The sequence below is a fragment of the Colias eurytheme genome, chromosome 24 (assembly GCF_061535395.1).
Source record: "Colias eurytheme isolate Ceu_HAF_F1 chromosome 24, ilColEury1 Martin Lab GWU primary, whole genome shotgun sequence".
NCBI lineage: Eukaryota > Metazoa > Arthropoda > Insecta > Lepidoptera > Pieridae > Colias > Colias eurytheme.
The window spans coordinates 3,417,126-3,441,550 of record NC_143003.1 but is presented as its reverse complement, the minus strand read 5'-3'; the positions used below and the strand labels follow the sequence as shown (position 1 = coordinate 3,441,550).

The 24,425-nt window shown below is 32.7% G+C and overlaps 1 protein-coding gene across 1 annotated transcript; it reads right to left on the bottom strand.

The window, feature by feature from the left end:
- Positions 1 to 484: 484 nt before the first annotated feature.
- Positions 485 to 24,425, bottom strand: Nep3 (M13 family metallopeptidase neprilysin 3). Its single transcript, XM_090115938.1, has 14 exons — positions 24,010 to 24,425; positions 9,532 to 9,691; positions 7,793 to 7,996; positions 6,472 to 6,685; positions 6,080 to 6,152; positions 5,382 to 5,702; positions 5,084 to 5,181; positions 4,655 to 4,818; positions 4,091 to 4,273; positions 3,548 to 3,709; positions 2,988 to 3,177; positions 2,000 to 2,130; positions 1,514 to 1,653; positions 485 to 1,124 (listed from the first exon to the last, which is right to left on the bottom strand). Exons 1-14 carry the CDS (start codon positions 24,271 to 24,273, stop codon positions 948 to 950), a joined length of 2,481 nt encoding a protein of 826 aa, XP_089972064.1. The 5' UTR covers positions 24,274 to 24,425; the 3' UTR covers positions 485 to 947.

The window sequence follows — 24,425 nt, the reverse complement described above, 5'->3', positions numbered from 1 at the left end:
TAGGACGGATGCCCTGTATTGTCCAGTTTAGTAGATATTTGTTCGCTCATAGTGTTGATAATAAAAAGAGAAATAATAAATTTTCCTAAATTTTTAGGAATTCAAACTCAAAACATTTTGAAAATTATACTGAATATTCATATGACTACTACATAATACATACATTTACTATACATTATAACGTTTCATCTATCTATTATAAGCATTTATAGTTACCTATTTAAAAATTATTTTGTGTTGTATATATCTATGTATATGTCAAAAATAAAATAATAAAGAAACTGGCAACATATATTATAATTCATAGTGTTGTCATTTTTAAACTTACTATTGTTTTATAGATAATTTTATGAATAATTTCACCTTTGAATAATTTATTTTGTATGCGTTTCTTTTAACCCATTGAGCCCCGAACGGCCCGATCGGTCCACGACACAATAGATTTTCTATTGTGTCTGTGATTCCGGTGCCTGAGTTATTAAGCGTCATTAAATCTTACATACAAACTCCACATCGCACATAACTTTAATCTATAAGCTAAATATTAAGTTGTGACTGCTTAGAAATGTTTCATTTGATTATGAGGCGGTTTTCAAAATAATCTTAAATAAATATAAAACGGTCTTTATACATGTTGTCTAGAACCAAAGAATATTATGTTCTAAAGAATATTAAAGTAACTATACAATTTAATTTCACATATAACTACTTTGTGAAATATAATTGTATAATCAAGGTAATAAAGAATATGTAAATTCATTGCCAGTTCAAAAAATTATAACAGAACGTTTATTATATCTATGGTCCTATTTGATTTTAGAATTGTAAGTTCTGAAGCCTTTTACAAGCTGAATGTTTGTATCATACACAAAGTTTTCATCTATTAAATCTACCTACAATATTCTGGTTTTTTTTTATTACTAGTAAAAAATTAAAGCTGTCACATGTTACCATACTTCACACTTTTGTTTAGGGTTCATTGTGGAACCTAGAGGGCATTTGAATTCCGTAGAAAATTCTGGAAGATTCGATATTGGTCCGATAACGCGGTATTTTGCTACCGTGTGGTCATCTTTTTCGATTTGCATTTTTGTCGATTCTTTTGTCATGGCGGAACACCAAACCTAGAGACAAAGAAATGTTACAAATCTATGCAAATGAAGTGTTAGTTTTTCTATGCATTGATTCTATCCTTATACGTGTAGTAAATAGTTCCATAAACAATATAGAATCGTATACTGAATTTTAACAGAAATAACAGTAGCTTTCATTTTCAAATTATTTATCATTCTTTAGAAATAAAAATAATTTGCCAAGGAAATAGTAAGTAATTCCTAGGTTCTTTTTGCAGGATTTTCTTCAAAAAGTATAGTATATATTATATACTTACAACATGCAAATATTTTTTGTCACTCATACCTCTAATATTAGAAATGAAGCCCTTTAGGAGGTCTGTGTGCATTGTTAACAAATTTTCATAAATTTTTCATTCAAATAAGTGCTAATTACTTACCTGTGCAAACGATATAAAGAACAATTGTCTATGCGAGTATTTCAATCCAGGAAGGGTGTAGTTCTTAGCTGCTGTCTTACTGTACTCCAAATACGCGTGATATGATGCTTTTAGACCACCATTATCTGCTATATTTTCACCTGGAAGAATATAAATAAATGAATCTCTGCTGTTTTCATTTTTTACAACTACCTTGATAAGTTATAACCAAGTGGGGGTAGTTATGAATGGTAATCACTTCAATTATTAATTTAAAACTATTTGAAGGTGCTGCAGATATATTTTTAGATTAGCAGATATCTAAAAAAGAGAAATATGTATAACACTGTCGGCGTTACACATACTAAATACACAGTCAGTATTATTAGTTTTTTGACGCATTTTAGAGACGGACCTATAAACGAATACCTATGTATTTACGACTACCTTCATCTAATAAAAATGTACAAGTATCAAAAAAAATAATTTCAGATAGTTTTTAATTACCCAAAGTCTGTTTCCCATTAAGCCGCTGTCCCTCCATGGAGTACTGCGAGTATTGCTTCTGTATGCACTCCGCCCTCTTCTTGAAGCGAGCTATCGTCGCGTTGTTCCACCATTGGTTCAAGTTGCCGAATCTGTATCAATGTGGCATTTTATATTAATATTTATTGTATGTGATGTTAACAGGAATCTTAATAGTTAATACTATTATAAAGGCGAAAGTTTATAAGGATGTATGGATGTATGGATGTATGGATGTATGGATGTTTGTTACTCTTTCACGTAAAAACTACTGAACCGATTACAATGAAATTTAGCACACATATAGAGGGTAACTTGGATTAACACATAGGATAGTTTTTATCCCGGAAATCCCACGGGAACGGGAAATATACGGGTTTTCCTTTGAAAACGCGGGCGAAGCCGCGGGCGGAAATCTAGTATATAATAATGGCTATATACTGTTGACCTTACAAATAAACGAGGTGCAAAATTTTATAGATATTAACTACTTAAATATGTATAACCTAAAATGGGCATATACATGACAGAAAAATTAAAGACACAGTTTAAAAGCTTTAATCCGCCCAGAAATAATGCGTGATTGTATGTTTACGGGTCAACATTTTTCTAACAGTTTACCATCTCGCGAGATAAATTATGAACTTGCTTATGGCTTTTTATCACGCTTAGCTGTACCAATGTTTGTACTTTGTAAACCTCCTTTGCAGTGGATTTTGACGCATTTTAAACGGTGATATTAAATCTATCTATATATATAAAACTCAAAGGTGACTGATACAGTGATCTATCAACGCACAGCCCAAACCACTGGACGTATCGGGCTGAAATTTGGCATGCAGGTAGATGTTAGGACGTAGGCATCCGCTAAGAAAGGATTTCCCGAAATTCTTGCGAGAACGGGGAAAAACGGGGATGCTCGTACAAAGTCGTGGGCGGAAGCTAGTTACATATATATACCATAACTTACCTATCATACTCCCGTCCCTGGTCATCAAACGCATGGGTCAGTTCATGTCCCATGACCACCCCCATGGCCCCGTAGTTCACGCACTTGGGGTTGTTCTCGTCGTAGAAGGGAGCTTGAAGGATTCCCGCGGGAAAAACGATTTGGTTCTTAGTGGGAGTGTAGTAGGCGTTCACTGTTGATGGTGTCATGCCTGTAAGTGGATTAAAAGATAATAACACAGATCATAATTAATCATTATTTGCCCAAAATTTTCGTAATTAACTACAAATTAAGTATGTCTACATAATATATGAATTGATTGAATTCTGTGCATTATATAAATCCTAAAGTTAGTTACGATTAATTTCTGCTTTAGAAATTTTCGCATTTTTAAATGTAACTTGACTACCCCAAACTCACAATATTTGATGAAACAAATCGATTATAACATGGCACAAATAATCTATATGTAGCGGAAAACAACTAAAAAATCCTTTAAAGTTCTGAATTTTTATTATAATTCAATTATGTTCTCAAGTAATTTTCCCATAAAACTATAGCTAAATTCATAATAAACTTACCCCATTTCGTCTTATTGACAGGCTGGTCAAGTTTCCTCAAGTCATGTTTCAGACTGAATGTATTAAACGCGATATTATTCTCGAAGTACTCATTGGGTTTGACTATCAGCTCTTCGTACTGTTTATCTAATTCTTCCTTGTTCAGAATGTAATCCGGAAAACCTGTAATAAAACAGGAATAATTATTATACTGAAAACAAAAAAAAAAACGATTGCTAATCTAAGCTTAACTATAAACTTAATTAAGTAAACTACCACAATTCTGATGATTGCAACGACACCTCATAAATCAAAATCCGTTCAGTAGTTTAAGCTGTAGGGCGTACCAAATAAATGCATACATACGTACACTCGAAAAACATAACCCTCAATCGTCAAAAAAGTACCTATCATATCAGCGAACTTAATGTTTATGAAATTAACCTTGTCAGTCACTACACGACTTTTCCAGAACAAAATTACCCTAACCCAAAAGACAGCATACAAGATGTACCAAAAAGACTTCTACAAAACATTTTCCCTACTATTTTCCTCAATCCTTACCAATCATATCAGTAATAGCATCTGCCTTGCTCTCCGCAGCCTCCCGCGTCTCTGCGTCCATCCAGTCCAATTGCTTGAGATGCTTCTTGAAGGCCGCTCGGATGTTGTCTATCATTATCTCGCCTTCAGTTTTGGCAGCACCGTGGAAAACTTCCCGGACGAACATCGCGCCTACTGCAAACCCTGAAAATGTGGTAAGTTTTAAATTTGTATATTTTTAAACTCATATATTTGTTTATTCAATTAGAATTCTTCTAGAAGCACTTTTAAAAATTCTGTCTAACGGTTCGGAGAACATATTTATTTTAATAGTTAAAAAATATTATAAACTATGTTGGCATGTAATTTAAATATTAGGTAATATGTAAATGATAATAAAACATATTAGACAATGCACAAACACAAAAACATTCACAAAATATTTAATTCTGCAAATTGGCGAATTTGATGTAATCTAACTAACGAGATCTAGTTAGGTAGGTAATTTCGTACAGAAGCTAACTTTTATAAAAATTTCGTATTTTTTAAACTACCCTACAATACTTCTAACACTTTAAATCTTACCAATAGCATTATTAGTATCCGTAACACAGTATCTCCAGGATTCTTCCGCTCCCTCCGAACCGAATAGTGCTTTTCTCAAAATCTTAGACGCGTCTCGGAAAGGTTTGGATAAATATGTAGAGAGAGATCTCGATACTTGCCACATCATGTAGCTGGTGATTGTTCTGGAAGTTAAATGTTTGGGGTAGTTATTCATAATATGAATGATAAGTGTTAAAACTAATTAAAAGTTAAAATTAACAAGGATATAAAAGCGAAAGCTAAATAATGGATATCCTTATCTTTAGTAAGGATTTGTCTGATCGTAGAAAACCAAACGAAGTGGAAAGTACAAGAATAATAAAGGGAATAGAATAAAGAACATTTAACTACATTGTTAAGTTTTGTTTTCAGAAATTTACTTTTAGCGTATATAAATAATGCAATTACCTTTGATCTTCTTCAGTTTTACTGTACTTTCTGAGTACTTTGGTCAAGTTTCTAAAATATTCCGGCGCGTACACTACTATTGTCTCATTGTCAGGAATCTAAAAATAAGTTGCATGTTTTGAGGAAATTTAAAAATACAATTTAAGGGCGTTTTCTAATTTTAGGTAATGTTATTAATACATAGTTACGTTAGATAATAATCAACACACAAAATTATAGATAAGAAATTTTTATCAGAACACTGCATATCATATAAAGTTCTAGTCATCGTGGATACAAATACATTTTTCCAACTCACCGTCCTATTAACCAATCTGAACGCATCATTGAAAAACACGCTCCAATTTAAAAATGGCGCCTCTCTTTGCCACTGTTTCACGGTAAACGGATTGTACAACCCTTCTTCATCCCTTCTATCCTCAGAGGGGGTTGTTATATTTGCCAATTCTGTTTCAAATTGTATTACTTTGCTCATTTGCTGCCTAGCTTCAGTTTTATTGGCACCAAGTAATACGCAAATACGAGTCATATAGTCTAGGTAAGCGTCTAGAACCTTTTTGTGAGCTGTTTTGTTTAGGTAATTGTCCCGGGTGGGTAGGTTTAAACCTCCTTGGTCGAGCTAGAAATAAAAGTTGAGTGTATTTAACTGCTTTATCTGCTTTATCCAGCAGAATTATTTTAGAAACATTAATTCGTTTAACATTAAGAAATCAATTCCATTCTCAACATTGAAGAAAAAAAGACGTGTGGCACTCGGGGACTGCCGCGGTAAAGCTATTGCATGCTATGCCATCAAGCCACACCTCCGCGCCCGTCGGAGTGGGGAGCGTGAGGTTTTTCGTTACGCAATTTCTGGATTCGGTCCCTCAAGGCCCGCGATAGAAGCTATGCAATAGCTTAAAAAGCCTTTTGAATACAACTGGGATCAGATTTTAATTTTTCTTAGTTATATTATGATAATATACAGAAGTAGCAAGCAACTAGAATATTACTCACCACTATAACATGCTTAGTTGAATTTCTGTCATCTTCTGTAACCGCCCAGTTGAAAAGACCACCCAAATTGTATCTAAAATTTTAACAAATTGAATAATTAACTGATTAATTTTTCCTTCAATTTCAAAACTAAAAAAGCTTGTAATATATTAGAATAATTATTAACAAAATAATACGTATATATAAGTACAATACTTAAGTCCATAAAATTTCATTTTATACCATTATAGCTATTTTGAGCAGATCTTTCAGGAATTTGAAATACCTACATATATCATAATACCTATATCTATAAAATTCACACTATTTAAACACTTCTAAATTTCTGAAACATAATCCTGCTATACCAAAAGCTTTCCACAAAAACCCTTACGATATATTTTAATACGTACCTATTCTGAATATCCTGCAATAGCTTCTGCAGATCCCACTTCTGCGTTCTCACAAGCGTATTTGGCAGAATATGCCATCCTCCCAGCTTCTTTATAATACCGATCAGTGGTTTATCTCCCAATCTTTCTATTGTTTCATTTGTGTCTACACAGGCGTCATAATAGATTCGAGCTTTCGCTTCTGCTCCGGTAGTCACGTTGAGGTTTATTTTTTCTGGAATTTTGTGATATAGTACATTTATTGTTTGATTGGTAACTTATGAAAGTATTGTATACTTGTAGAATAGGACTTGAAGAATTTAATGTTGTGGTAGGTATTTTTAGAGGTACATAAAACAAACTACATAATATATACTTACCTATACAATGCTCAATAGGCAGTTTATATAATTAGAAAAATTGAGGTAAATAGACCGGTTTCCCTAATATTGTTTTTGTTTATACCGGTTCTTTCATTGTTTCTTGATTTTTATCTCTTTAAAACAGGCTCGTGAAAATTAATCCATACTAATATTATAAATGCGAAGTAACTCTGTCTGTCTGTCTGTTACTCAATCACGCCTAAACTACTGAACCAATTTGCATGAAAATTGGTATGAAGATATTTTGATACCCGAGAAAGGACATAGGCTACCTTTTATTGCGAAATATGTACCACGGGCGAAGCCGGGGCGGACCTCTAGTTACCCATAAGTTCCAATGACGTCATAATATAAATATCATACTATTGTCATAAATACGAATAATATATGAATCTTTGTAACTGAATCGCACCTCTATTTATGAATGGATTTGGATCCAAATTTGGTAAAGAGACAGATCGACATACCACACAAGAGACTTTTATAAATTGAACACTTTACACAACATATTAACAAGCAATTTATTTGTATGTATATGGTATGATAAAGTATCAAATTATTTTAACAAATAAATAACATAATTCGTCAAATATTTGAATTCGCAAGGTGCCTCTAATGACATGAAAATTCTGAAAAATCACGTAAGTATACAGAATGTTGGCTTCACATTCGTTTCCATGATCAGTTTGATTTTTCCTGGTATATTTTATTTAAAATTAACAAGGTATATTTCATAAATAGTGTTTCGAGTATTGATGTTAAGAATATAATTTTTGAGAAACAAACGTTAAAGTCTCAACAACTAATTAAATATAAAATAAATCGTTTAGATTATAGAAACATCTACAGATACCTTAATGTTTCATGAGTGGTGGTAATTGCTTACGAATGACGACCCACTCTTTTTACCATACCAAAAAAACGTAAAAATATAAAAAAATCACAAGCCCTCAACTTACCCATTGCAGTCTTAATAATCAGCTGATTCTGCAGCTCTATCTGACTAAATATACCCCAGTTGGATTTCCCTTCAGGTATAGGGTTGTTTTTCACCCAACCCCCACACGCGAACTGGTAGAAATCATCGCAAGGGTTCTGTGTTTCATCCAGGGCCTTTATAACCTCGCTAGCTGTGTAGATGCATGTGCCTGATAGGCAGAGATCTGAAAACAAGAATAAGGAACAATTTTAAAACCAATAAATAATAAATAAATATCTAATGGAAATACTTCGAGGGTAGTTTCGAAGCCGCATGTACCTACGTAATTTTATTTATAGTTATATTTGACGTCATTTAAAATTTACTATTTAAAAAAATAATATTAATACACGATGTAAGAATTAAGTTGATAAAGTGTGTGCTATGAAAGCTAGGTATCTAGAATTTGTTTAAAAACTCAAACACCTGATTGTCTCATATGTTTATTATATTTTTTCAAATAACATAAATCCATTAAAATAACATTTCGCTTGAAGAATAGTGGGATAAATTAAACTGTAATAAACATATTATATTATAATCATAAATGCACGGTATTGTTACATCACTAGCTCATAGTTATATAACAATACATATAATAACACATTATGGACGTCTGTAGCAAATCGCAACCAAGGTTAATGTTAATTACGAATTACGATGCTAAGTCATTGCATGTAGAAATTCACGAGAAAATAGAATTTCATAAAATTTAAAAACGTAAAACGTTTCAATCTTGAAAACATGATGCAAAGCCAGAACATAGGTACTTTTGAACATTTAGAATAGGAAAATTTTAATGAAAGTTTTGCCAGATCAATTGACTTTTTTGCTAAACAATAACTAACATTTTAAATCCGCTACAAAAATCTTAACGTAGTTAGGTACATCGTATAAAACTAAACAATAACAAGAAAAATTTATCACATAACCTTTGCTAACAAAACATAACACCATAGCGTACTATTTACATTACAATTTCATACCCAACTCGGTATAATTTCACAGAACAAACAGACCATTCCTATGTAATATTCAAGACATTTTCTTTGCCATTACACGGCGTGTTGGCAAACAATACGACACCATAATCGCTGACGTCATCAACAATATGACATTGACCTTGCCTTGCCTTGTGTTAGCTCGGTTATTGATCTGATTTTAGGGCCATTGTAGCAAGAGCTTTTATCTGCTAATCTATGATAACTGATAAGTATTATACTTGCAAATGCTTTTGTCGGTATTGATAATATTTTTGAGGTGGTAAAATGTATGTCTGTCTGTTATGCTTTCATCGGTACGGTAAAGCCTTGGAAGAACTCATTTTGATGATTGCGAGCAAAAAACTTGAAGGATATGAATAAGCATGTAAAAATGTGTACATAGATAAATTCTACTGTGTAACAATGTGATGAACGCATGCACAACTAACCATCACTTTTGGAACGAAGAATAAATATTTTACGTTCGATCTCTTTTATAATATGTATATCTAGATTTAATTATTTTTCTTGCTTCAGTGCCCAAATATAATGTGCCTTCAGTACCCATATTCATATTCATTTATGTACTTAGAAAAATGAAAATCCCAAGCTATTGAAACGATTTCTTAAATTCTTTCACTAGTAATAAATATGAATTATTCCTAGATGCAATGAACAATATCCTCCAAACAGATTCTAATTTCTAATACACAAATACATATGGTAGGTACTTTACCGCTATCCTTTTCAACGGCTGGCACACGAGGATACGACGCTGTCTGCGTGCTGACTAACAGCGTAGTGGTCAGCATCACCATCAAGAAGAGGATCCCGCTGAAAACCAGCAGGAACCGCTCTAGCTTCGTGCGTTGGTGCCATGCTAGGAAGGTCAGACCCTGGAAAATGATAGTAGATAATATGTAATTAGAGGTATGGCTTAAAATATACATACGATTATTTTCATGTTCGTTGTATCAGAAATTAGTTTTTCTATGTTATTAAAAAAAGAAGAAGATTCAGAACTTTTGGCATATTTATAAAAAAAAATCAAATGACTTATTCACTTCGGGAGGACAATCTTGTAATAACAAAAATCTTAAAACCAGATCAGTTCGAAATAAATTATAGGCACGTAAAACAAGACATAATTAAATATTTTTTCAAGAAAAATATGTTAATTAAGTTTTAGGGTATAATAAACGTTCTTCATAAAGCTTATTAAAATCTCACCACAAAATTATTATTTTTAAATCTAGAGCATGCGGGGCCTGTTAATTAGATTCTTAATTAAATACACGGTCGAAAAGCTAATTAAAATGGATGTCATGAAAACTGTCGACAAAAGTGAAAAATGTAACATGACAAGACTCAACCTCTCTTAACATTAGGTACATATATTTTTAAGGTAATAAAACTTAATTTCAGAATATGTTTTACAATTTCATAATGTAAGTAAAAATTTAAAATCGCGGCACATTTAAAAATTACAATGTTAAAAACATAACTTCCAGTAATTATAAATATGATCCCTTAAATAGTATCTGTATACTTAATCAAAAGTAACGTAAATATGTATACGTTTCTGTATATATAAAACAAAGTAAATAACAATAACCAGGTCGGGTTAAACTTAGCTTACGTGAAGTATCGTCATTTGTATTTTTTTTTCAGGTCGACTGCTTTCATATAACTATATATAACTTATAAGTAGGTACTTTTATTTTGAGGCGTCAAAATACATTTGATTTTTTATTTTCCTAAAGTCTAAAAGGCGGTAAAAATGGTTTATATGAATAAACCATTTTTACTTTCATATTATTTAGTTTCATATCTGTGTTGCTTAAACAATATACAATAAATATCAATAATTTGGAAAATCCAAAAGTACACGCCTCATAATTTTTTTTTAATAAATATTTATTAATTATTATTTTTGTTTATTTAATAACAATTAAACCACATCGAATCAGACCCTGAAAAATGAAAGGGTTCTATTCCTGAGCATACTCAAGCGTAAGAGAAAAAAAAAGACTCGATTAGTAAAGTATTTCGGTCGCTATCGTGTTAACAAGAAAAAGGATCCGCACATACAGACACACGGACGTCCAAGACAGAACTTTTTTAAACTGTTTTTTAACTAGTTTAAATAACAAAAATGACATCAAAAATATCATGAACGTTAAAAATAGTGTTTTTTCTTAATATGTGTGTATATGTATTATCTTACAAGTGCAATGTATGATACATAAAGACATTTTAAGTTTGAAAAATCAGATGTTTTTCGCGAAGTGACAGTAGTACCCACCTCAACGCTTCGCTTATGAGGCGTGCAATATTTTCTAAAAAATAAAAGCATTAAGTATATAAAATCGTGATCTCAAATGCACGTTGTTTACTCTAAGTTCACTCAACTGCGAACTTAACAAGAAAATGACAGAATACTTAATTTATAAATTTCCCAACAGTGTCACTTTAAATGTCTATTTTTTATTTGAACTTTTGCGTATTTTCCCACTTGAAAATTTTGTTCAGTTTCATACCTATAATACAAGAATACAAGGCTTTTACGTCACAACGGGATTCCCGTTTAAATAAATATTTAAATCTGAAACCTATTTAAATAAATATACTGTGACGCTCACAACCTTTACCCTGAATATTTAATAATGTGTTTTATAAATACCTACGCTTTTACGTTTGTTATGTTTTAGAAAAACAATTTAAAATACGTTGTGTATTTAGGATTTTTAACCGTCTTAAGTGAAACAGAAAATAAATTATAAATTCTTCGCGGTACGATTTCGGAGGACCAACGCAGTTATTTTAAAAATTTGTAATATCTTCTCGACTCTCGGGTCCATTGGGAATTTGATCCAATAAATTGTAACTTTGCGGGAAATTGGGATCAGATTTCTGAACCAGACGGGAAATATTTAAACATAGAAGTATTTTATTCCTTCAAGTATATTTTATTCCTACAAGGCTACAAACAAAAAATACCTCTAGCCCTTTTTTTGCGAAGTCTGGTGGAAATAAATAAATAGTCATTCAAGTCAATTTGTGTCATTGATAGAAAATGCATGTAATAAAAAGCCATTGTTTACAAAAGTTTTCAGTTCATCACAATAAATGAAAAATGAAAATTCTATAGTGCATGCGTCTTTCCAAACTATACAAGGCCAGTACGCAACGGTGTGAAACTAATCACGTATAGTTTGGAAATAACTTTTTTACAAAGTTCTTCCAATCTATACAACAGCAGTACGCAAATACTCGCGTATACTTTGTAGTGAAGTAAGTAAGAATAGCGCTCCAAAATATACAGCGCCAGTACGCATGCGGACTAATCGTGTATGTTTCGGAGTAAGCGCGGCGTCTTTCCATTGCTCGCGTTTATATTATTGTATTGCTGTTTTGAAATCTATTATTAAAATGCATGTGTATTGTGTATGTAATGTTGCGTACTGATCGTATATTTTTTGTATCGTGGATGCTTGTGTCTTCGTTCCCGACTATACTGCACGACTTACAATTGACAATAGTACTAAAATGTAAGAATCTTATAAGTCCAGAAGAAGACGGATGCGAGGCGACGGAGCCCCGCTTTGCGGGGCTCCTATTTTTGTGTGGTTAAAAAAAACACGAACCTAACCTAACCCATAGGTAACCTTTATATCTGTTACCTATTTTTTTTTCTAAGCTTACCTAATAATATTTTTATTCCATATTTTACTGAATCAATCAAGAAGAATAAAAGTAGATAGATATAGCTGTACAATTCTTTGATTGCCTATATATTTATTATTTCGCTCAAGCGTAAGTGGTGTAGTAAGTATGTATATTTAGTTATATTTTGCCTACTGATCGTGTATAGTTTGGAACGAAGAAGCAAGCATCCGCGTTACAAAGTATACACGATCAGTACGCAAAATTCGTGTATATATTGTAATAACAAACTTAAAAACAGCATTACAAAGTATACACGAGCAGTTTCCTATGGTTGCGTTCTGGCTATGTATAGTTTGGAAATACGCATAGTGCATATTGCGCAATGTGCAATATTTTAAACAGCACAAAAACTATCATTTGACAATTATATCGGCTCAAAGAATTTGGACCTAGGACACCTAAATCAAAACCAAAAACTAAACAGAATAGATATTACTAAATTGCACGTGGTGCGTTTCAATAAACCAGATATCAATTACTAGATATGCTATCGAGTGCATAGTGCATCGATCGTAAATAGAATACTATTTATAAGTTAGGTTAATAGGAATCGTATTAATACATGACGTCCAAAGTTCAGGGTAGTGTTCTCATTGATTGATTGTATTTTTTTTTTCAAAATGTAGTGATCAATAAATTGTAAAGTACATATACACTACACTAAATTGAAGTAGAAACTATCAAAAAAGGCATTTATAATATCGTTTTTATGTTGGTCTGTCTGTTTATTCCGGATAATACTGGCTCGATAGATGTGCGGGCGGGCCTATTTGGCCGGAACGTTCAATTATGGTTCAATTACAGATAGCTTAGTAATAGATATATATTTACTAATTAAATAGTAAATACATATATCTATACTAATATTATAAAGCTGAAGAGTTCGTTTGTTTGAACGCGCTAATCTCGGGAACTACTGGTCCGATTTTAAAAATTCTTTCAGTGTTAGATAGCCCATTTATCTAGGAAGGTTATTGGCTATAATATATCATCACGCTACAACCAACAGGAGTGAAGCCACGGGGGTGAAACCGCGCGGAGCAGCTAGTAATATATACATACATATGGGCATTATAGGCTGATATAAAATTGCACATGCACATGAATGACTCTAAATTACTCGTTTAAGGCTTATACATGCGCTAATAACCTTGACCATACTAGACGGATCTCAAACTTCTCCCGCTGCACCTTCTTTTTTCCTCGCATTTTGTATTTAAAAAGATACTAATCAGTGAAACAAAAAATCCTCGTCAGGGACTGTAATGTAACTGATTATTTATTAAACATAAAATTTTCAGAGCTCTAAGTCAGCAGGTTACGAAGTTTATAGAGTATTTGCGGAAAAATCGATGACCACGGCACATTTTTTTTCTAGAAATCTATTAACTTTGGAAAAAAGTCCTCGCGAGCAATTAAAGATCAAAGACCATCCTATTTTATATATTTTTTTTGGTATTGTGCTTTATGTTGTACCAGACTTTATAGAGGTTGAACATAGCCGAAATTGCCGGGTAACGCCTTAATCTCTATTTATTTCTATGGCTTAGAACTATAAATTATAATATAATTATGTAGTACCTACCTAACTGTTAAACGGTTGAAAGAATAATCAAATAAAATTAATATTATATGTATATAAAAAGGTCTACTCACCATTTCTGTTTTCACTCACATTTGATAAACAAATATTATTTGTATGTATTTACCAGGACACCACTTCAAATAGAGCTGTATCTACTGTATGATTCTATTGTATAGTCAAACTAGTCATTGTGTAGACTGTTTAGGCTATAATGCCACAGACTAAATAATTCAGGTACCAAACTTTTAATAAATTTATTGAGATACCTTCCTAAAACAATATATTTATAACTTATAGATAAATACTGTATTTTGAAATTTAACTGGTTTGAAATAAACTGTGTACGTAATATTGGAAATAGGAACGTTAAATTTTGTTGAAGATTCGACTTTAACTGAAAAACTCACTTACGTATGGTCATTATTAAAGATTCACAGAGTTATTGTCTAAAAGAATATTTATGGATAACCATACATAAATATTAGTTAAGAAATAACTCAATATTAGTGCAATTGTTTTGTATTATCTGTGGCCCATTCGACAGTAATGTGCTTGCGTCACTGCAAATGTGCTATTAGGTGTAACTTATGTGATTAGGTACATTGTTATTTGTTACACCATTGAGCCATACATATCAAATTATTTATTACTAGCTTTCCGCCCGTGTCTTTCATCTATAACCTAATAAATTATGACTTCATCAATTAAAAGAAAAACGCATCAAAATCCGTCGCGAAGTTTTAAAATTTAAAGTTTTAAACATACATAGAAACAGACAGTTTATGACTTCTTTTTATATTATATAGTGATTTAACGTCTTAAATTATTATTTGCTAACCCCTCGTCCCAGCTTCGTTCGGTATAGTACTTAATTTGTAAAAAATATAGAGCAAAAGTAGTACGTATGTAACGTCGCATCCAATTTATTGCAATTGTTTATGCGTGGGTTCAAGACATCTTAATACTATTATAAAGGCGAAAGTTTGTATGGATGTATGGATGTTTGTTACTCTTTCACGTAAAAACTACTGAACCGATTACAATGAAATTTAGCACACATATAGAGGGTAACTTGGATTAACACATAGGATAGGTTTTATCGCGGAAATCCCACGGGAACGGGAACTATGCGGGTTTTCCTTTGAAAACGCGGGCGAAGCCGCGGGCGGAAATCTAGTAAAATATACAATGAAAATATTATTCTAACGTCTTTAGCTCTCTATTCAAGATAATAACTATTAAACATAATTTATCGTTGAATATCTCATAAGTCCTGACAGTTGTAATAAAAATGTTGCCAGGGGTCAATACCCCTGGCAACATTTTTATCTAGACTTACACCTATGCCTATTATTACGATACCTTTAGATATTATGTATAGTTGGCAATACAAAAATAAAGTTTACAACTAGCCTTACATACCTAAAACGTTTTATCTCCTAAGATCAAAGAAACATAATGAAATATCAAGAAAAAGATCAAAGAAACATATCGATTCGCACACGTGCCAGACGCTTAGATACCAATAATATGTAGGTATATATACTTAGCAATGTTTCAGCTTGAAAGATTCATTATTATGTATGTATGAAAATCTTTTATGAAATATGAGTTAGAAGGAATTTCCATGCGCGTTTATTTATTCTATTACTTAAGGAATTTTGTAAATAAATGGTTTTTACCATCGTGTAAATACATCTTTTATGGGAAGATTTATTTGTATTGAATATAGGTAAGTAGTTTTGATACGAAATTATATGCTTATTAAATACTTAAATATAGTTTAAAGCAAAGTTCCCAAAAACAACATAATTGATATTATGATTAAATAGAACGTAAGCTTTCTCGCCAGACTCTAGTTTAAGTAAATTGTTGAGGCTTGTAAATTAATAATTTCACATGTCCTTCACCTTAGTGAAAAAAACAAAAAATAATCTTATTGCCAATGCAACGTCACGGAGAAAAGTTCAACGAAGTATTCATAAGTACATCCAAGACTATTAGAGCATTATCATCAGTTAGAAACAAAACAAATGTACAGATAAAAAGTCCATTTCAAATGCGATAAACATGAAACAGTCAACGCAGTGACGTCACAGCGGTAAAGCAGACGCCATGTCGAGGTCGTTGAAATTTAACAGAGATACTTCAGCAGTTAGTACATATCTACTGAATATCAGGGTCGCCATCTTTGATCATGAAATATTTAGGAGATTTAGTAAAGGCTTGGGTTTAAAATTCTTCTGGTAGATCACACTGAGCTGAATATCATTTTGTCAAACTCAAAACTCAAGCTCTAACCCAAATATTTAATTATACAATTATCTTGAGTAGGTACAACTTTAAATCGAACATAATAATTATTGATCTATGTACAAATTAAGCCAATTAATGAAAATTACATGTGCCTTTAACTCCACAGAAGGCCATGGATGATGGAATCATACTTCTAAATAGGATAGTTACAAAGATTCCGCTCTACATTGGCTCTACAAATATATTTTACTTCTTCATATTAATGTAACTATAGGAGCTATGGATACAAATTGGTTTGGGTCATTATTATCTTTCCTCGCTTCCGTTTTACTGAAATTTATGATAGTACTATATTTTAGTACACCTTATTTTAACCATTATATAAACACAAGTGAGAGGGAAGGCTAAAATTATGCAATATTGTAAACAAATTTAGAAGTTTTGGCACGGATCTTTAATAGGTTGCTAATAATAATAATCAAGATATGAGTCGATTGATAACTTTTGGCTTGTATCTTGCCAATTGTTTCTGAGTGATATATACTGATAGATATTTTAAAACAATGCCATAATAATCGTAAATAAATACCTTTAAGAAAAGAAAATAATTTCGGGTTCTTTCTCTTTCTCTTATATTTGTTGTAGTAACTGTATAGTGATAAGAAATATTATTACGTATCTGTAGTAATATGCTCTGTTTTAAAAGTTATACTAGGCTAGGCGGTTCCGATAAAAATTCAGGATGTTAGAGCTACCTAATATATACCTAATAGTAAATAGAGATGTACAAAGAGCGGCTTTATCGCTCGTGAGCGATTTCTTCCAAGCAACTCGATGTAGATGGACATAGTGAACAAAAATTAATTATAAAACTATGTATTATCATCAACGTAACTGTTTATTATTTGAAACAGTAATATTTGCTATTTTTCTAAGTTGATCAGTTTAAGGGCCGATTTTTCAATGCTTGGATAAAACTTATCCGTCCAATAAAGTATTACACGATAATATTAAAATGTCACGTAAATTGTCAAATACGGGCAATTAGAATACGTTTTTAAAATGGTAGTTTTATACATTATTCGACGAATAAGTCTTAACCAAGGATTGAAAAATCAGCCCTAAATGAATCTCCTTTGTACGACTATCAAAAGTCCTTTTGTGTCCAAGGAGCACGAAATCGGGGCGACCTAAATATTTGCTTCGAGCGTTTATTTCTTCTTCTTCTTCTTATTTCTGCGCGTAATATTGAAAGTTGGTATTTGTGGACCTTTATATATAAACAGTAAGGGCCCGTTTTGTGGCATGATCGGACACATTTATATAAATTTCCAAATGATATCGAGATTTTTCGGGTTTGGGGAGATACTTGTCTATTGTCTTATGTATTGGGCAGGTATTTCATACGATGTACCTAACAAATAATATAAGTTAGCGCCGATATTTTTTTATAATTTGTCCATTGTGATTTGTACAATCAAGTCGAATCTAGAGACACGTACATACTACTTCAGAAGTCAGAAGTCAGAACGCTTCAGAACATCTATATGAAACTTTCTTTCATACAGATTTGTAGCATTTACACATACATGTATCTATGGGAAATATATAAACACAATAAAAATAAAAATAAATAAAAAAATAAAATATCCTTTATTGAATTATTATGTACATTAATGGACGACTAAGATCCGTTAGGCAAAAATAAAAATACAAGAGTTACATTACATTACACAGATTGAAATAACACAAAAAAGTATCAATTTAGAAGTTATTTAAATATTAACGCAGAAGCCGGGCATAAAATGCCAAGATGCTGCTACCAAAATTCGTTAAAGCATTTATAATCGAGTTACTAGAAGTAAAAAGAATATTCCTAAATCTAGCAACGCGATGCCTGATCAATGCATCGAGAACCGGCACGCGGGCTTCCGCGAACATGCTAGACGCGCTACACCAACGCGGTAGTTTGAATAAAATTCGGAACGAATCATTGTATTGTACCCTAAAAATTCGATAATTTTCTTTTTTATACCTTGTCCACAGTTGTGGAGTATATAGAGCGGTGCAATAAGCTGTGAATAGTAATATTTTTGCATTTCTTTCGCACTTATTAAACTTTCTTCCGATCATGTTCGCGCGCGCAGCCAGAGAACGCCTCTCTCTGTCTATATCGAGGTCATCTGTCAGATCATACGAAACTATATGTCCCAGGTAGCGGAAAGAATTAACAAATTTGAGCGGCTGGTTATACAGGTAAACAGGCAAATGGATATCCTTAGAGGTTGCGCCAAAAAGCATAGCAACCGATTTATCTACGTTATAGACAAGGTGATGCCTTTCAGCATAATTTTCACAGATGGTGAGGAGCTTACGGAGCGCGCCGACCGAGGGGCTCACAATACATCATTTAATACATAATTAATTATTTAATGATTAATGAGAATAAAATATATATACATCGTGTCGTAATTATGCCCATTAGGGCATGAGATTATTAATCAAAGTCGATATTGTAGTACTGTATTGTTACAGTACTATATTTTTTAATTCAATTGCTATCAACGTAGGTATTGAACAGACATACCAATAAATAAAACGGGGCCTATATCACATACGCTAAGCCAAATCGGATTACACTTCACTGCTGCACTATTAATATAAGAGCCCACGACGGCCAGACTTTCCTTTCTTTCGGAAAGTTGAAAGTTTCTCTGTATATGTCTCCGATACAGATAAGAACGACCAGCGACTATCAAGTTTGGGTTGTGGTTACTTTGGCAGGAAACAGGTAGTGAAGGTGTATAAAATAGTACCTAACTTTCATTATAGTTTAAAAGCTAAATTTTATATATGTTACTTGGGGACCTATAAAAAGACATTACCTTAAGAGCCAGACAGTTTTCATGGTTCTTACATCTAGCCAGACACATTTAAAAAATAACTAACATATCATCAAATTCACATAACTACCTAAAAGCGTAACAAATATGAAATAACCCACTAAAACATTAGTTAACTATAATTATTAAAAAAATAAAAGTATAATATATAAGTAATAAAGTTATTACTTATCTTTTACGGGGGTTTATGTTGAAATTTCACGTATCTCGATGACACAATAAAAAAGTCATCGGGATACGTGAAATTCCATCAACATAAGTCTAAGTAAAAGATAAGTAAGAACTTTATTACTTATATATTATACTTTTATTTTTTTAATAATTATAGTTAACTAATGTTTTAGTGGGTTATTTCAAATTTGTTACGCTTTTAGGTAGTTATGTGAATTTGATGATATGTTAGTTATTTTTTAAATGTGTCTGGCTAGATGTAAGAACCATGAAAACTGTCTGGCTCTTAAGGTAATGTCTTTTTATAGGTCCCCAAGTAACATATATAAAATTTAGCTTTTAAACTATAATGAAAGTTAGGTACTATTTTATACACCTTCACTACCTGTTTCCTGCCAAAGTAACCACAACCCAAACTTGATAGTCGCTGGTCGTTCTTATCTGTATCGGAGACATATACAGAGAAACTTTCAACTTTCCGAAAGAAAGGAAAGTCTGGCCGTCGTGGGCTCTTGATCTATATTTGACTGCAGTCGGCTGTTTAATCGATTCCACCATTCAAATGCAATGCACATGTTGTTCAGTAATCCCTGAGGACTTTGCATTATGTACAGCTCGCCCCCGTTTGACCCGTGATGAAAAATATATTGTCGAATTAAACTGTACTAGCTGCTTATACCGGGTTGATCCGCAATAAAAGATATACCTACATGTTACTGGTTAAAAATAGTAGCTAAAGTGGTACCTAAAAGAAATTTTAAAATCGATAGAGTCGTTTTATGTTGAATTCATAACTTACAAAAACACAAATCTCCTTATTGTTTATTTGTTACACACAAAATCTTTGTCCTTTTTAATGATTACATATACATAGTTCTTGGAGGACTTTATTCGTACAAGTCTTAGGAACAAAAATATCCTATTATTCTAGGTACCCTGTATGTTAATAATTGTTAGTTAACAGTTGATTATGGAAATATATGAGATGCCACGGAATTGAACAGTTTTCTCATTGACTCTAGCTTAATGATTAATGACGTTTTCCTCTCGTCATGATATCCTACGCAAGATTCCACAGATCTATCTATTATTCTGATGTGAATTTTTTGAACTATTCACTTTTAAAAATACAATCCTACTTATTTACGTTCATACTATTTATTAATATGTTTGACTTTTCTGTTAACACAAATAACTGCATGGTTGCATGGAAGAGATCACTATAATAAGTGATGAAACCGCCAAATAAGTTGTACTGTGTCTTTTTCTGCAAGTAGTTGTAGCCTGTAGGGCTTCCTGTTTGTACTGCTATATTAAAGTATTAAGTAAATAAATAAACAATTTCATTAAATTTAACAATAGAATTCACTCGTATTTTAATGCGAAACACGTGGTAAAGTCCTTTTATTCAGTCTCTGATAAATTTGGCACGGACTATAAACTATAAAGTGCTATAAACACGTCTAACTATATCCCGCCCGCATTCCCACATGAATTCCAATTGATTTATTTAATTCAATCTGTTTGATTTAAATTTACATAAAGCGGGTCGGTGAATGCCTACATGAGTACTATATTTTCTATTACGACGTGCAATCCTAATCCTATTCCCATATTCCTAAATTCTACTAGTAATATTATAATTGGAAATGTTTGTAAGGCTACACATTAATAACTATGTCACACAATAATATATTGTCGCATCCGTATAAATTTTGGTGCACAGATAAATTACATGTATATACTATACAGGGTGGAAGGTTAAGATGGGGCATGAAGGGCAGGTACCTTAACCGTTGTAGCTACATGAAAACGTTCTTAGGAGACTATCCTTAAATTCTTGAGAAATTTTAATCTGCATTCACAGATTTTTGAAAAAATGTACGGTCAGCAAGGAAATCGGCAGTTTTCAAAAAAAAATTTTTTGATGCCAATCGATCCAGTTTCTCATGGGGATCAAAACACTCTAAAAGACCAACTGAGGTATGAGTACTAGAAAAGTCAGAAATCGCGAAAAACTATTTCCACACATTCACTAAGAAAATAAGTGATTCAACAAAAGATGCGCTAATAGAAAACTCAATAAAATCATTATCTCTACTAAATTTGCCCCGTAACCATCTACAAAATGCAACTCTGCGTGCATAGTCCCCAGATTGCAATGCTTGGACTAATCGCCCATGGCCGTAGCATTTGTAGCCGTATTTCTTCCATGTTTTTAAAACTATCCAGTGCGAACAACCAACTTCGACGGCAACTTGTTTTGAAGAAATTTCGGGATATGCTTCCACAATGAGTGCTAAAATTGCTATCACCGTATTTTCATTCAATACGCGTGAACGACGCGGACGTGTCAAGCTTTTCTTAAATGAGCCACTTTCTGCTAGATTTTTTACAAGATTCGCAATTACCTTTCGCGTCGGTACATGTCACATTGGGTATTTATTCCTGTACCATTCCAATGCAACTGTTGGGTTTTTATTATTTAAAAAGTAAGCCTCTAACAGATCTAAACGTTCTAAATTATTTAAGGACATTTTTAGTGAAGACAGAGTGACTTCTGGTAACTTTTGTTTTCTATGTGTTATTGTTTACATAAGCCATAAAAATGTGACGTGTTCGTTCGATATTCAAATTTACATAATTTTTCATCTCGTGCACGAGCTGCCAGCCACCGCCCGCTCTCGCCCCGCGTCGCTGGCATGCTATGTTGCTGTGCCTTTGTCTTTTTACTTGTTCATGAATGAAAATAGTTTTTCGCGATTTCTGACTTTTCTAGTACTCATACCTCAGTTGGTCTTTTAGAGTGTTTTGATCCCCATGAGAAACTGGATCGATTGGCATCAAAAAAAAATTTTTTGAAAACTGCCGATTTCCTTGCTGACCGTACATTTTTTTCAAAAATCTGTGAATGTAGATTAAAATTTTTCAAGAATTTAAGGATAGTCTCCTAAGAACGTTTTCATGTAGCTACAACGGTTAAGGTACCTGCCCTTCATGCCCCATCTTAACCTTCCACCCTGTATACAAAGGCCCATTGAAAGTTTTCACTGATATAAACATGCAGTGCGCATTTAGCAATTCATGGCTTTCAGATGCTTTCAAAGGCTTGTGTCGTCATCAGTAAGAACTAAGAATTGACGCGCGTAAGATACTGAAGGAATATAGAACAAATGGTTATGTATGAATGTGCATGATATTTTATGACGTTATAACAAAACTTGTTCATGTTACGCTCAAAAACTGAAAATGCTCATATCGTGGTAAAGATCCACATCGCGAATGCATAATAATATAATAATAGGGTTCTAATGAAAACGCTCACGACCGACGTGTTGTTTCAATTATAGTAAAGAGCAAAGACCACAGTGCGAAATTCGTGCCTGTCCGACATGCTACTCGACCGAAACATTGATTAGTTTACCACAACACGACCGATGAAAATATTATAAGTTAAAAGCGTAGGCGTATATGTGATAGCTCCGGGAGTGGCACATCCTCGTGTGTTTGCCGTTTTTGAAGTTCCAATGTTGCGTGGGTAACCTATCTACACCTTTTAGGACCGATTTAGGGACTGTTTCCTCCCTGACCCTATCCCATCCTGTCACGAATCACGATAGATATAATACAAGTAAAAACAAATTCATTCACATTAAAATTAGTGAATTTAAAAGGAAGCGAGATAAAATACTTATCACAACCGATGTCATACAAAACATGATTAAAATTAATTTAGTACAAAATTTTGGCCTTGACCTCTATCAGTAATTATTTTTTTTTTACCTCCACCAGGTATCGAACCCACGACTAACGTTAACTCATTGACCACTGAACAAGTAGGTAGTATGGAAATAGGTATCTCATATCTGTATCTACATATTTAACTTCGTGACACTGATATACAATGGACATTGGCATTCATTAATTTATCTCTCGTTATAATTAATTAGGAAAGATAGCTTTCTATATTGCTATAATAATAATTAATTTGAACTAGACAATGTTGCTCTTTACCTAAATAAATTAACTTTATTAACGAATGTATGTATGTATGAAGGCAGTACTTTAGCATACGTACTATTCTTTTTGTATACCTGGAATCGAAAAACAAATAAAAATCCACACCGAATATTGAGATCGGAGTCGAATTATTTTTGAGTTTGAGTTTCGTTGTTACAATTACGAATGCATCCTAATTAAACTAATTATTATCAGAATACATAGCAACTAATTAGCGTAAGATAAAGGCTACTCCTCAATAAACTTCATATCTCTTCATCATAAAATAGTAATTAGAATTAATTCTTAATTATATAAATACGCAGTTTATTCCCATTGCAAGGCCCTAATCTGGCACATAGGGCTTTAGATTAGTAAAAGTTACGAATATAGTATTTTGTATGCATAAGCCATTTGTTTAACTTATCGATTTATTTCAAGATAAATTTTATTATATTGGAACTTTAATTTATAGTCAATATCAATGCTTACACCAAATTTTAACTCTAACTATGCAATAACCAAAGACAATCGCAGTCCTTAACATACCTAAGTATCCTTATTTACATACCTTGCTATAATTCCTAACTTCAGGTTTAGGCGCGCTTTCAAACAGATTCAATCTGGAATTCTGAAAAAAGTCCGCACTGGAGTTCTCTCTCGTAAACAGTTCAGAGGTGGAACTTTCCCTCGTCAAAGAGGGTCGGAAAGGGTTGTGACGAGCGTTCTTCGCATGTTTCAGCCAGTTGAACTTGTTCACGGCTTCAACCCCCGGAGAAGGGGTCGGTGTGTCCTCGGGGGTCGGTGTGGACTGACTATCCATATTTGACGACATTGTTTATTTTTGTTTTTTTTTCTAAACACACATCACACTTATTTCAAATTTGACATGTTGAGTTTGAAGCTATACTTTTTGTATACGCGTGTATTTCGTTTAAATTTAAATGTTAATAAATATGTAAATAGGTCGACCGCACGTTTGTAAGT

What these genes read in the sequence shown, in the direction of transcription:
- Nep3 (XM_090115938.1), bottom strand. Translation starts at nt 24,273, where the DNA reads ATGTCGTCAAATATGGATAGTCAGTCCACACCGACCCCCGAGGACACA. An exon ending in AAAACTGAAGAAGATCAAAG is followed by an intron (nt 4,819 to 5,083) that starts GTAATTGCATTA and finishes TTTAACTTCCAG; the next exon opens with AACAATCACCAGCTACATGA. An exon ending in TAATGGGAAACAGACTTTGG is followed by an intron (nt 1,654 to 1,999) that starts GTAATTAAAAAC and finishes ATATTCTTCCAG; the next exon opens with GTGAAAATATAGCAGATAAT.